This window comes from Coregonus lavaretus, assembly GCF_964263955.1.
Source record: "Coregonus lavaretus genome assembly, chromosome: 26".
Taxonomy (NCBI): Eukaryota; Metazoa; Chordata; class Actinopteri; order Salmoniformes; family Salmonidae; genus Coregonus; species Coregonus lavaretus.
The window spans coordinates 32,974,039-32,986,238 of NC_140013.1; the positions used below are offsets into that span (position 1 = coordinate 32,974,039).

At 45.9% G+C, this 12,200-nt stretch overlaps 1 protein-coding gene across 1 annotated transcript in view; it reads left to right on the top strand.

Moving 5' to 3' along the window:
• The window catches only part of LOC311102119 (phosphatidylinositol 4,5-bisphosphate 3-kinase catalytic subunit beta isoform-like), an 82,971-nt gene that overhangs the window by 54,046 nt on the left and 16,725 nt on the right, over positions 1 to 12,200 (top strand). The window contains exons 3-7 of the mRNA XM_084143353.1: positions 2,416 to 2,602; positions 5,310 to 5,538; positions 7,292 to 7,530; positions 9,790 to 9,972; positions 11,011 to 11,178. Coding sequence (XP_083999479.1) covers positions 2,450 to 2,602; positions 5,310 to 5,538; positions 7,292 to 7,530; positions 9,790 to 9,972; positions 11,011 to 11,178 — 972 coding nt within the window. The 5' untranslated portion in view covers positions 2,416 to 2,449. The remainder of the gene's footprint in view (positions 1 to 2,415; positions 2,603 to 5,309; positions 5,539 to 7,291; positions 7,531 to 9,789; positions 9,973 to 11,010; positions 11,179 to 12,200) is intronic.

Sequence of the window (12,200 nt, forward strand, 5' to 3'; positions counted from 1 at the left end):
TGTGTGTGTGTGTGTGTGTGTTCAGTATGTTTCCTTACCCCCGTCTTGGTGGCTCAGTAATTGTACAGTCCCTTTAAGAGAGAATGTTCTAGTTCGGAGTGTTGAATGGCAGTCAAAGAGCAGTTGTATCTGCATAGCTGATCATGTTAAGTGGCCAAGATAGTGGCTCCAAATGGGCCATGATACTGTACTCGCTGCAGAGCCAAAATGGACCCAAGCACTTAACACCATTAGAGACAATGGGGCTGCTGCTGGATTTAATGGCCTGGTGATATTGAGCCAAAATGGAGATTGAACTGTGGCCTGCTGGAGCACTTAAACACATGCTCTTCAGGAATAGGTCATTACAGAAAGGCAACTGCGATTGTGGATGGTCTATTGTGGTGAAACACTGAGCCAGAATGGAAACTGGGCGGCATGTGGTTCTTTACCAAAGCTGCTGAAGCACTTACTGTAGTGTGTGTGTGTACTTGAACCACCTAAACCCGTAACAACACATCAGGTACATTTTTGAAGGGAATTTTTTTAACCTGGCAACTCCAGTCCCACACTAACTTCGGTCATTGCACACTCACAGGATGATTTAAGAAATGGCAGCTAAATTTACAGTGCCTTGCAAAACTATTCCTCCCCCCCTTGGCGTTTTTCCTATTTTGTTGCATGGCAACCTGTAATTTAAATAGATTTTTATTTGGATTTCATGTAATGGACATAGACAAAATAGTCAAAATTGGTGAAGTGACATTAAAAAAATAACTTGTTTCAAAACATTCTAAAAAATAAATGACAAAAGTGGTGCGTGCATATGTATTCACCCCCTTTGCTATGAAGCCCCTAAATAAGATCTGGTGCAACCAATTATCTTCAGAAGTCACGTAAGTAGTTAAATAAAGTCCACCTGTGTGCAATATGTGTCACATGATCTGTCACATGATCTCAGTGTATATATACACCTGTTCTGAAAGGCCCCAGAGTCTGCAACACCACTAAGCAAGGGGCACCACCAAGCAAGCGGCACCATGAAGACCAAGGAGCTCTCCAAACAGGTCAGGGACAAAGTTGTGGAGAAGTACAGATCAGGGTTGGGTTATAAAAAAATATCAGAAACGTTGAACATCCCACGGAGCACCATTAAATCCATTATTAAAAAATGGAAATATGGCACCACAACAAACCTGCCAAGAGAGGGCCGCCCACCAAAACTCATGGACCAGGCAAGTAGGGCATTAATCAGAGGCAACAAAGAGACCAAAGATAACCCTGAAGGAGCTGCAAAGCTCCACAGCGGAGATTGGAGTATCTGTCCATAGGACCACTTTAAGCGGTACACTCCACAGAGCTGCGCTTTGTGGAAGAGTGGCCAGAAAAAAGCCATTGCTTAAAGAAAGAAATAAGATTGATTGCCCCAAATACAGGAAAATTCTTGAGGGAAACCTGTTTCAGTCTTCCAGAGATTTGAGGTTCACCTTCCAGCAGGACAATGAACCTAAGCATACTGCTAAAGCAACACTTGAGTGGTTTAAGGGGAAACATTTAAATGTCTTGGAATGGCCTAGTCAAAGCCCAGACCTCAATCCAATTGAGAGTCTGTGGTATGACTTAAAGATTGCTGTACACCAGCGGAACCCATCAAACTTGAAGGAGCTGGAGCAGTTTTGCCTTGAAGAATAGGCAAAAATCGCAGTGGCTAGATGTGCCAAGCTTATAGAGACATACCCCAAGAGACTTGCAGCTGTAATTGCTGCAAAAGGTGGCTCTACAAAGTATTGACTTGGGGGGGGGTGAATAGTTATGCACGCTCAAGTTTTCCGGGTTTCTTTTGTCTTTCTTGTTTGTTTCACCCCCCAAAATATTTTGCATCTTCAAAGTGGTAGGCATGTTGTGTAAATCAAATGATACAAACCCCCCAAAAATCCTTTTTAATTCCAGATTGTAAGGCAGCAAAATAGGGAAAATGCCAAGGGGGGTGAATACTTTTGCAAGCCACTGTACCTCGACTCTCCGTTTACTTGATAATTGCCTTGGCAACGGCCTCAGGTCCATGCAAGGGGGGGAAACCAGAGAAGGTTGTGAGGGGAGGGGTTGGTGACCTTTTTGTTCCTGTGTTTGCTTAGTGGGCATTCCTCTGAAGGCTGGTGCTCACCCAACCATGGCCAGTCTGTGTTATACAGGGCTACCCCTGGGGGTAAAGATGGAGTATTACAGTCTCCTCAGCCAGACACCACCCAACCTTCAGTCATTACTAAAGAGCATCAGACTATGGCTGCATATCAATAGGATAATAGGAATTGGAAGAACTCTGTGAGGTGTGGTTCAGCCATTCACGGTCACAGTTCTATACTCTCTGCATGTGGTTGTGTGGTTCTTCAGCAGTTCATGGTTACTCTCCTTAACGGTCCTCTTTCCTCTTCCCAGGTCCTTATGGTTGAGCTGGGTGTTGGTCCCTGCGATGCCTCCCGCCATGACAGACCTCCTGGACTTGTGGGCGGCCCACTCCCAGCTGTCTGGAGAGGACCTGGTCACTGTGGACTTCCTGTTACCCACCGGCATCTACATCCAGATGGATGTCCCCAGAGAGGCCACCATACAACACATCAAACTGGTAGGAGAGTGGGACGGGGTGTGTGTGTGAAAAGTGTAATTATATGATATTTTGCTGGGTATTCTGTAATTAACAGGATTGCCTGTAGCCTAAGGTTAATCATTTGAGACAGCAGTCAAAACAGTGCAGTTGCAATTTAGAACAGCATTGGAAAGTGTAGCCCAGAGGCCTATAATAGGAATCTCAATGTTTTTATTTATCATTCTTCTTATTGTGATCATGAGAATTCAGTACAATTCTAATTACATGGATTTCTATCCACATTGCCTTCCCTGCACTACAGCATCTTCAACCTTTCAGGTTGTTTTATCTCTTCAATTAGACTCAACCCTCAAGGAACACATTAGTTTACAACATATATTAGTTTAACATTATGCAGATTGGTTAGGATTGTTTTAATGAATGACTCTGGGTGCTGCCTGGCTGAAGTTCTGGTTCTGAGCCATTTTAAAAGCCATCATAACAACTATAACAAGCAGTAGGCTGCTGTAAACTGTTGTCTCCTCTCCAGTCCAGACAGACGCTTTCTAATGGGTGTTATGACACCACTGGCGGCTGTTTGTTTGTCTCTGAGCTGCACTCTGACTGCAGCCTCACTGCATGCAAATATCCTATGACATCATGCGTGACCCAGCTAGTGGGTACAGGTGGGGTGAGATGGACTTCCAAAGGTCAGGAATGTAACAATGCATTGTAATCTTTACCATCATGGAAGGTGTCATACTTCAGTCACTATGAATGTTTTTAAGATTTTAGTTTTGACCTTTTAAATTGTAAATACCTTGGAGGATGTTCGTTTTTTATTTGACCCTGTGGTGAGATCCCTCTCCCTGTGACCCTCTCCCTGATGGTGTTCTCCTCATGTCATGTTTTCCTCCAGTCTGAGACACAATTTCTGACACACACACACACACACATACAGACACAGCATGTTTTTCTCAGACAGGCTTTGTTGCATAGCGCCTGGAGTTCAGACGTTTGTTTTGTGAGTGTGAACAACAGTGTGTAATGTCTGTTTCTCTGAATCACCCTTGGCTTCAGTGTTCCTAATGAGGAGTAACCTAACACTCCAATTCACAGAAGTGCTTGTTTGTCTCTCTGCTTTTCCATATGTCTACAAAACAAAACTAACAGACTCAATGACTTATGATCTGTCTTGCAGTTATGCAGACAGTTATGCAGTCTTATCAGTTATGTCCTGGTGTGTAGGCTAGCTACAGTCTGGCTACCTGTTGTTGGATTAGGTTCAGGGAGCAGTATTGAGGGCTTGTTCAGTGGAAATCTATTCTGTGGAGCCAGTGAAGAGGAGATATGAAGCTCATAGAAATTAAAAAGCATCTGTGTGTGACGGCAGAATGCGATAAGGGGGGTAGGGATGGAGAGGGAGACAGAGAGATGGATGGAGAGGGAGACAGAAAGAAAGAGATGGATGGAGAGGGAGACAGAAAGAGATGGATGGAGAGGGAGGGAGACAGAAAGAGATGGAGGGAGAGGGAGACAGAAAGAAAGAGATGGAGGGAGAGGGAGACAGAAAGAAAGAGATGGAGGGAGAGGGAGACAGAAAGAAAGAGATGGAGAGGGAGGGAGACAGAAAGAGATGGAGGGAGAGGGAGACAGAAAGAAAGAGATGGAGGGAGAGGGAGACAGAAAGAAAGAGATGGAGGGAGAGGGAGACAGAAAGAAATGGAGGGAGAGGCTCAGGTAGACCAGCAGAAGATGTATTTATTTCCTCAACTAAAGATGTTTAGGAGGATATTAGTCCCCAGATGGAAGGCCTGCCAGCCAGCTAACAATGTTAAACAACAGATAGTGATTTATAGACAACACACTGGCTGGGTGGAGAATAAAGATGTCTCCCCTTCTCAGATGTAATGTGGGCATGACATCTATCAGGGGCACAATGACACACAACTCCTCCACCTCCATTAGAATACCTCGTCTTTCACTTTTATTATAATGGAAGGAAATCTGGTCTGATATTCATCCTCGGCTAGCCAACAGTACCAGAACTACTGTGATGTGTACTCAATAAGTGTTGGTTTAGAGGAAAAATTTTTTTTTGTGACCTTTGGAAGTCCATCCAACATGCATGACATAAAAAATGTTTGTTTCAGCCTCTAAAGAAGGTCTATACTTTGAGGGGACTTAGTCTGATGTTATGGTCAGTAAGTTGGTTATGACACACGACTGTTGTTGCAGGAGACTCAAGTTGTTTGTCTGAAGGGAGGAGAGGTGACATGACTCCTTGTCTTCTAGTCTGTCCCCATGTTTCTCTTCTTAGTGCCCTTTAGTTTCAAGCACACACACACACCCTGTGACTGTGCCATGAGACATGATTCATGCCTGATGGGTTCATGAAAGTATGATTAATGTTCTGATTGGTCTATTCAGGACCTGTGTCATCATGTTCGTTCCCCTGTCATCATATGACATCATATGGTTGTTGTTCATCCATGGGTTCTTAACATTTCTGTCATGATGATTCTTAGAACTACTGTTGGCTTTAGAATCTGGATTATTGTGATGTGAGTCATGATGCGATTGGCAAATAATTGAGGTTCCACTTGTTGTTGTAGATTGTGTATTGTAGAGTCTGAGCCTGTGTCTGTGTAGACCGTGATCATACAGGTAGATTGTCAACTTGTCTTGCCATAGTTTCTGTAATAACTGTGGTATCCCCCTCCTCCTCCCCCTCTTCTCCTCATAGCTCCTATGGAAGCAGGCCCAGTCGTACCCCCTGTTCCCGTCTCTTGGGGAGATGGAGGGCCACATGTTTGAGTGTGTGAACCAGGCAGCGGTGCACGAGGAGCTGGAGGATGAAACCAGGCGCCTCTGTGATGTCAGGCCCTTCTGGCCCATGCTCAAACTGGTCACACGCAACTGTGGCCGCGCCGAACGCCTGCTCGACTCCAAGATCGGCGTGCTCATCGGAAAAGGTGACACACTCACTCACTCACTCACTCACTCACTCACTCACTCACTCACTCTTTCACTCACACACACGCACACAGTAACAGTAGACCCCCACACTGATGTTTGACCTATGTAACCTGTGTTTTGAACAGAGTAGGGATGCTCCTAGACAGTGATCACGTGTATACACACACACACACACACACACACACAAATATACTCTTCAGACACACCAGCACCGTTTAATCTGTCTCCAATATATTGATATCTTTGCCTTTGCTGTCAGATCTGAGTCTTGCCCAGAGGTCTCATGTCATCATCCCAGTATCAGCTGAAACAGTCAGGTTAGAATAGACAGGCTCCTGATGTCTGTTACATAATCCGTCACTCACTATTATCTGTGATGGTGATAAGATGCTGTGCTGAGTGGAGGAGGCAAGCCAGACCACCACTGTAATGGTAGGGAAGATATAGCCACTGGGTGGGAAGGTCAGTCTATTGATACACAAATATGCGCACGCATACACACATAGGTATATGTGTACACACACACACACACACACAGCGTCGTGTTGGTCTGAGGGTGTGTGAGGACAGTGATGGTGGGGGTCTATGGAGGTCCTCCAGGCTGCTGGCCAACCCGGCCTGTTGAGAGGGAGTCAGTCAGGGGTCTATGGAGGTCCTCCAGGCTGCTGGCCAACAAGGCCTGTTGAGAGGGAGTCAGTCAGGGGTCTATGGAGGTCCTCCAGGCTGCTGGCCAACCAGGCCTGTTGAGAGGGAGTCAGTCAGGGGTCTATGGAGGTCCTCCAGGCTGCTGGCCAACCAGGCCTGTTCAGAGAGGGAGTCAGTCAGTGATAGTAATTGAAGGAGACCCGTCCCATATTGATATTCTCCCTCTTGGCTCCACTTTTGTCAGATGTGATCTGTAAAAGGCTTTTGTCAGTAAGCGGTACTCAAAACATCCCTCAGGCGCAGGCTAGCCACACACACACTGAAAGCACACACACACACACACACTGAAAGCACACACTCTGAAAGGCATACACACACACACACACACACACACACACACGCGCAAAGAAGCAGACACACACACACACACACACACACACACTGAGAGCTGAGGGTCATAAATGTATGAATGTTTAATGGTTTTAAATGTCAACATGTTTTTATCATTCAAAGCGTTCTACGGCCCCAAAATACTGAGCTCTGTTCAACTGGTAGATACAGTATAATGAATTTATGATCTAGATTTTATACCCAGTGACAGTTGTATTTCAATGAAAACAGCAGGTTAGAGTTCAACACTGTTGAGGTTGGATTGTCTTTTGTAATCCCTCATAAACATCCATTGCTACTTGTTACCACGCCAGGTATCAAATGTCATTCACAGAGGCAGTGCATTAAACAAATGTCAGTCACAGAGGTAATGCATTAAACATGAATGGTGATGCCTTTTAATGCAGTGCTGTTAGACCCACTCATGCAGAAGTTATACTCTGGTTATTCACGTGCTTTAGTGCTTTTGTCATTGTGGTGCTGCGTGTGGCCTCTAATGAAGCTGTTACACCGTGCTTATATAGCTTAATGACTGCTCACAGATGTTCACAAACGGAACACTATCGGCAAATTCATCTTTGGTGCAAAATGTTGTAACACCTCTTGTGGCCTTGTTATGCACTCCTTATCACCTGCAAAGTCGTTATGCAATGCATATAATGCTGTCATGGAGTGTTTATGAAGAGCTTATGAAGCTTCATGAACCATTCACAGGTCTCCACGAGCTGGACGCTCTGCTGGACCAGGAGGTGAAGGACTTCCGCAGTAAGATGTTCCGTATCAGCGAGGAGAAGATGCAGCGGGTACAGCTGATGACATGGAGCGAGTGGCTGCAGGCCTGCTTCTCTCCACAGCTGGAGCCAGGGGGAGGAGCCACACCCGTCACAGACTGTGTCAACGACAAACAGGCCGAGGCCAGCCTCAAAGTCACCATGCACTTCGACCAGTCCCAGGTAACTACAGTATCTGTACACACTGAGCACAATATTTCATAACAGAAATACTTACACACACAGCAACATATAACCAGCAATGGGGTGAATGAGGCCATTATCGCTCTCTTCGAGTAGTCACATTTACAATACTACACACCCTCGGCCGTCATCAATCAGTAGTCACATTTACAATACTACACACCCTCGGCCGTCATCAATCAGTAGTAACATTTACAATACTACACACCCTCTGCCGTCATCAATCAGTAGTAACATTTACAATACTACACACCCTCGGCCGTCATCAATCAGTAGTCACATTTACAATACTACACACCCTCGGCCGTCATCAATCAGTAGTAACATTTACAATACTACACACCCTCGGCCGTCATCAATCAGTAGTAACATTTACAATACTACACACCCTCGGCTGTCATCAATCAGCTGCCATCACATACAGACAACAGTATGCAGACAGACACTGATTTTACAAAACATTAAGAACACCTGCTCTTTCAATGACATAGACTGACCAGGTAAAAGCTATGATCCCTTATTGATGTCACTTGTTAAATCCACTTCAAATCAGTGTAGATGTAGGGGAGGAGACAGGTTAAAGAATAGTTTTTAAGCCTTGTGACAGTTGAGACATGGATTGTGTGCATGTGTGCCATTCAGAGGGTGAATGGGCAAGACAAAAGATTGAAATGCATTTGAACGGGGTATGGTAGTAGGTGCCAGGCGCACCGGTTTGTGTCAAGAACTGCAACGATGCTGGGTTTTTCTTCACGTTCAACAGTTTCCCGTGTGTATCAAGAATGGTCCACCACCCAAAGGACATCCAGCCGACTTGACACAACTGTGGGAAGCATTGGAGTCAACATGGGCCAGCATCCCTGTGGAACGCTTTCAACACCTTGTAGAGTCCATACCCCGACGAATTGAGGCTGTTCTGAGGGCAAAGGGGGGGGGTACGTGCGTGCAACCCAATATTAGGAAGGTGTTCCTAATGTTTGGTATACTCAGTAGTCTACAGACTAGTAAACAAACTCTCTCACATAAAGATATACTCCCCTGTCTTTTATCTTCTGTCTTATCTCAAATAAGTGTGTTTAGATTCTGTAGATTCCGTGGCATGTCAACAGGTCAGCTCAGATCAACACACGCTAGGGTCACTAGCTCACTGCTCACAAATGGCCAAAACCCTTACTGTCTGTGTTCTCCTGTTCAGGTGGACGGTGGCATGAAGTCAGTGTGTTATTTAGGAGTCCAGACACAGTAAGCCACATTAAGTACATGAAGTGGACCTTTTATTGTCTAGAGTCTTGTTAACTCCATTGGCTGGTTGGCCTGGTTTTCAGTTGACTCTGTTATATCAAACCCTTATTTTACTACCTTTTTACATGATATTTACTTGGACATTACATTGCAAAACTGCAGTCTTTCACTTGAAGGTACAAGGTGCTATAGTTACCATTTTATTTGAGGCAATTACCTGAAAGTACCCATAGTCTTGGCTGTAATGAAAGTGTGAAATCATTTGAAGAATTATTACCGCTCTATTTGGAACTGCGATGTGCAGCAGGTGGTTGTCATGGCATTGTGAGTGGGTGAAGGCTGTGCCCTCACGGCCAGGTTGGGTACTAGGCGGCAAGTTAGGTTGGGTAGGGGGGTGTGTGTGTGTGTTTCTCTGTCTGAATGCTTTGTAAGCCTTCGGTGTCTGGCTGGGATTGTGTGTTAAGCCTTGTCTGCGAGGCAGCAGACACACTGCAGGATCAGCTATATCCCTTTCCCCCCTGTCTTTCTCGCTGTTATTTTACTAACCCCCCATTGTCCTCTCTCCTCGCTATCTTTGAGATTTCACTTTGCAATATAGACCATTAAGTGCACCACGCCATTGCTCTCTCTGTCTCTCTGTCTCTCTGTCTCTCTGTCTCTCTGTCTCTCTGTCTCTCTGTCTGTCTCTGTCTGTGTCTCTGTCTGTGTCTCTGTCTCTGTGTCTCTGTGTGTCTGTCTCTGTCTGTCTCTGTCTGTCTCTGTCTGTGTCTCTGTCTGTGTCTCTGTCTGTCTCTGTGTATCTGTGTCTCTGTGTCTCTGTCTGTCTGTCTCTGTCTCTGTGTCTCTGTGTGTCTGTCGGTCTCTGTCTGTCTCTGTGTCTCTCTGTCTGTCTCTGTCTCTGTCTGTCTCTCTGTCTCTGTCTGTCTCTGTGTCTCTCTGTCTCTGTCTGTCTGTGTGTCTCTGTGTTGTGTTGATGTTAATGTTCTCTCCCTCCAGGACACAGCCAGTCTGAAGGTGTGCCCCAGCACCAGTCCTAGTGAGCTGATGGAACAGGCGTTGAGGAAATGGCTGACGACCCACGGCCCCGAGGAGGAGGGACGCCAGGCGGAGCAGTACGTTCTGAGGGTCAGCGATAAGCTGGAGTTCCTCTGTGGAGACCACCCCCTCATACAGTACAAGGTGACCCCTTACTCTTAGGCTAAACCTCAGTGCATACAGTGCAAAGGGACCTTAATGATGCCCTATGACCCCTTCACCTTTAACCCCCAAACCCTCTGTAGAGTGCTTTCTTACCATCAAACTGCTCCCTTTCTCAATCTCTTACCCTCTAGAGTTTCTGTGCTGTGCTGACCTCAACTCTCCTCTGAAAATGACCTTGTTTATCTCAACCATTCCTTAATGATTAATGTCATAACTAGTAAACTCTCCTCGACTGTAACGGTTAATGTTCCAAGGTCAGAGTGTGTGTAGGGAGCGGTCAGGTTAGGGTTGAGGAATGTCTCCTTGTGTTTAGCCATATACGAGACTCCGTGATCCAGAATCAGTCATCTGACTGATGTCCTAATAACGCCTCATTAATAACACTGTCTTCCTGGAACACATTACTGTTACTCACAGACCTGGTATGTGTGTATGTCTGAATCCGTGTGTGTGTGTGTTTCTGTGTGCCTGTGTGTGTGTACGCGTGATGAAGCATTCTGACCATTACGCCCTGCAGAAGTGGGTCCGGCCCCATTTACTCTCGTTCCAGGAAAAGTGTTTAGAACCAGGAACCATCTGATCCACATGCATCATGTCTGTACATTAGATATGGGTTACATTCCATCTGTCTGTGTGTCTGATTTTCTCTCTTTGAACCCTCTCATCCCTCAGTTTGTGTACTCTCCCTCTTCTGTCCTCTCCTCAGAACATATGGGCTTGTGTGATGTCTCTCTCATCTCTCTCTCTCTCTCTCTCTCTCTCTGTGTGTGTGTGTGTGCGCACGCCATTCACATTTGTAAGGGGCGGCAGGTAGCCTAGCGGTTAAGAGCGTTTGGCCCGTAACCGAAAGGTTGCTGGTTCAAATCCCCAAGCCAACTAGGTAAAAAAATCTGTCTGTGCCCTTGAGCAATGCACTCAACCCTAAAATGTATGTTTGGATGTGTGTGTACCAAAGACTGCAAAAAGAATAGTACTCTCTCGGTGTTAACATCACCTCTCTTCTCCTCTCTGACCCAGTACATCAAAGCCTGTCTCCAGGCTAAGGAGTGTCCCCACCTGACCCTGGTCCAAGTCAGCACGGTTCAGGCCATGTTCGAGAAGGAGATCTCTGCCATCGGAGCTGTGGTCAACCGCAAGAGCTCCAACCCCCCCTTACCCCTGCCCCCCAAGAGGAGGGGACCCTTGGTCAGTCACTGTCTCTCTCTCTCTGTGTGTGTGTGTGCTCGCGCATGTGCATATAGGTGCAGGTATGTGTTAGTGAGTCTTTAATGACGTTTCGTCTGACGTTTCGTCTGGTCCTAAAGGTCAGGTGCAGTTTAATTGCTCATTATGGCTTAATTGCGCGGTACCGTGACGACTACGTCCCACGGTGACAGGTGACATCAGACAGTAAATAACACACCTGACAATCATTAACACTTCAAATGTCAATCATCACAACTAAATGTCAACATCAACAAGACTGCATCTGATCTGAAAAGAAGAAAGATGTTGGTCAGACAGTGATGTCTTGTGGTAGTTGGACCAGTGAGTAGGGCTTCAAGCACAACAAGCCTGTATACCCAGCAGCTCTCCAGGAGGGTAGAGCATTGTTCTAGGTAGTGAGGAGATAATGAGAGAAGGACAGACTGTTCTTGTGGTGGTGTACTGTAGTCAGACATTACAAAAAATATACATGTACTCCTCTGTCGTATAGACACTCACCTAAATGCACAAACACTGACATACAGTACACACTCTTACATTCAAAAACACACTCATTTACACACACACACACACACTTACTTAGAAAAACAAAATGTTGTTTACACACACACACACAGCTAGTGGACAGCAGGAAGTGTGCTGCTTATTCATGTTTGTGGGCTGCAGCTGAGGGCCAGTCATGTGGAGTGTTTTTCCTGCTGTGCTGACCCTCGTAAATCTACTCTGCTTGACAAGTTTGACTCGCCCAACCTTCAGTGTGTATGTGTGTGTGTGTTATTCCTACAGTCAATTATGTTCTCTTGCGTATTCATGAAAATATTTCTCTCCTCGCTCTTTCCTCCCCTCACTTCCTCCTCCCCCTCCCCCTCGGTTCCTCTCCTCTTTCCTCTGTTCCTCTCCTCTCCTTCTCTCTTCTCTTCCCTCTGTTCCTCTCCTCTCCTTCTCTCTTCTCTTCCCTCTGTTCCTCTCCTCTCCTTCTCTCTTCTCTTCCCTCTGTTCCT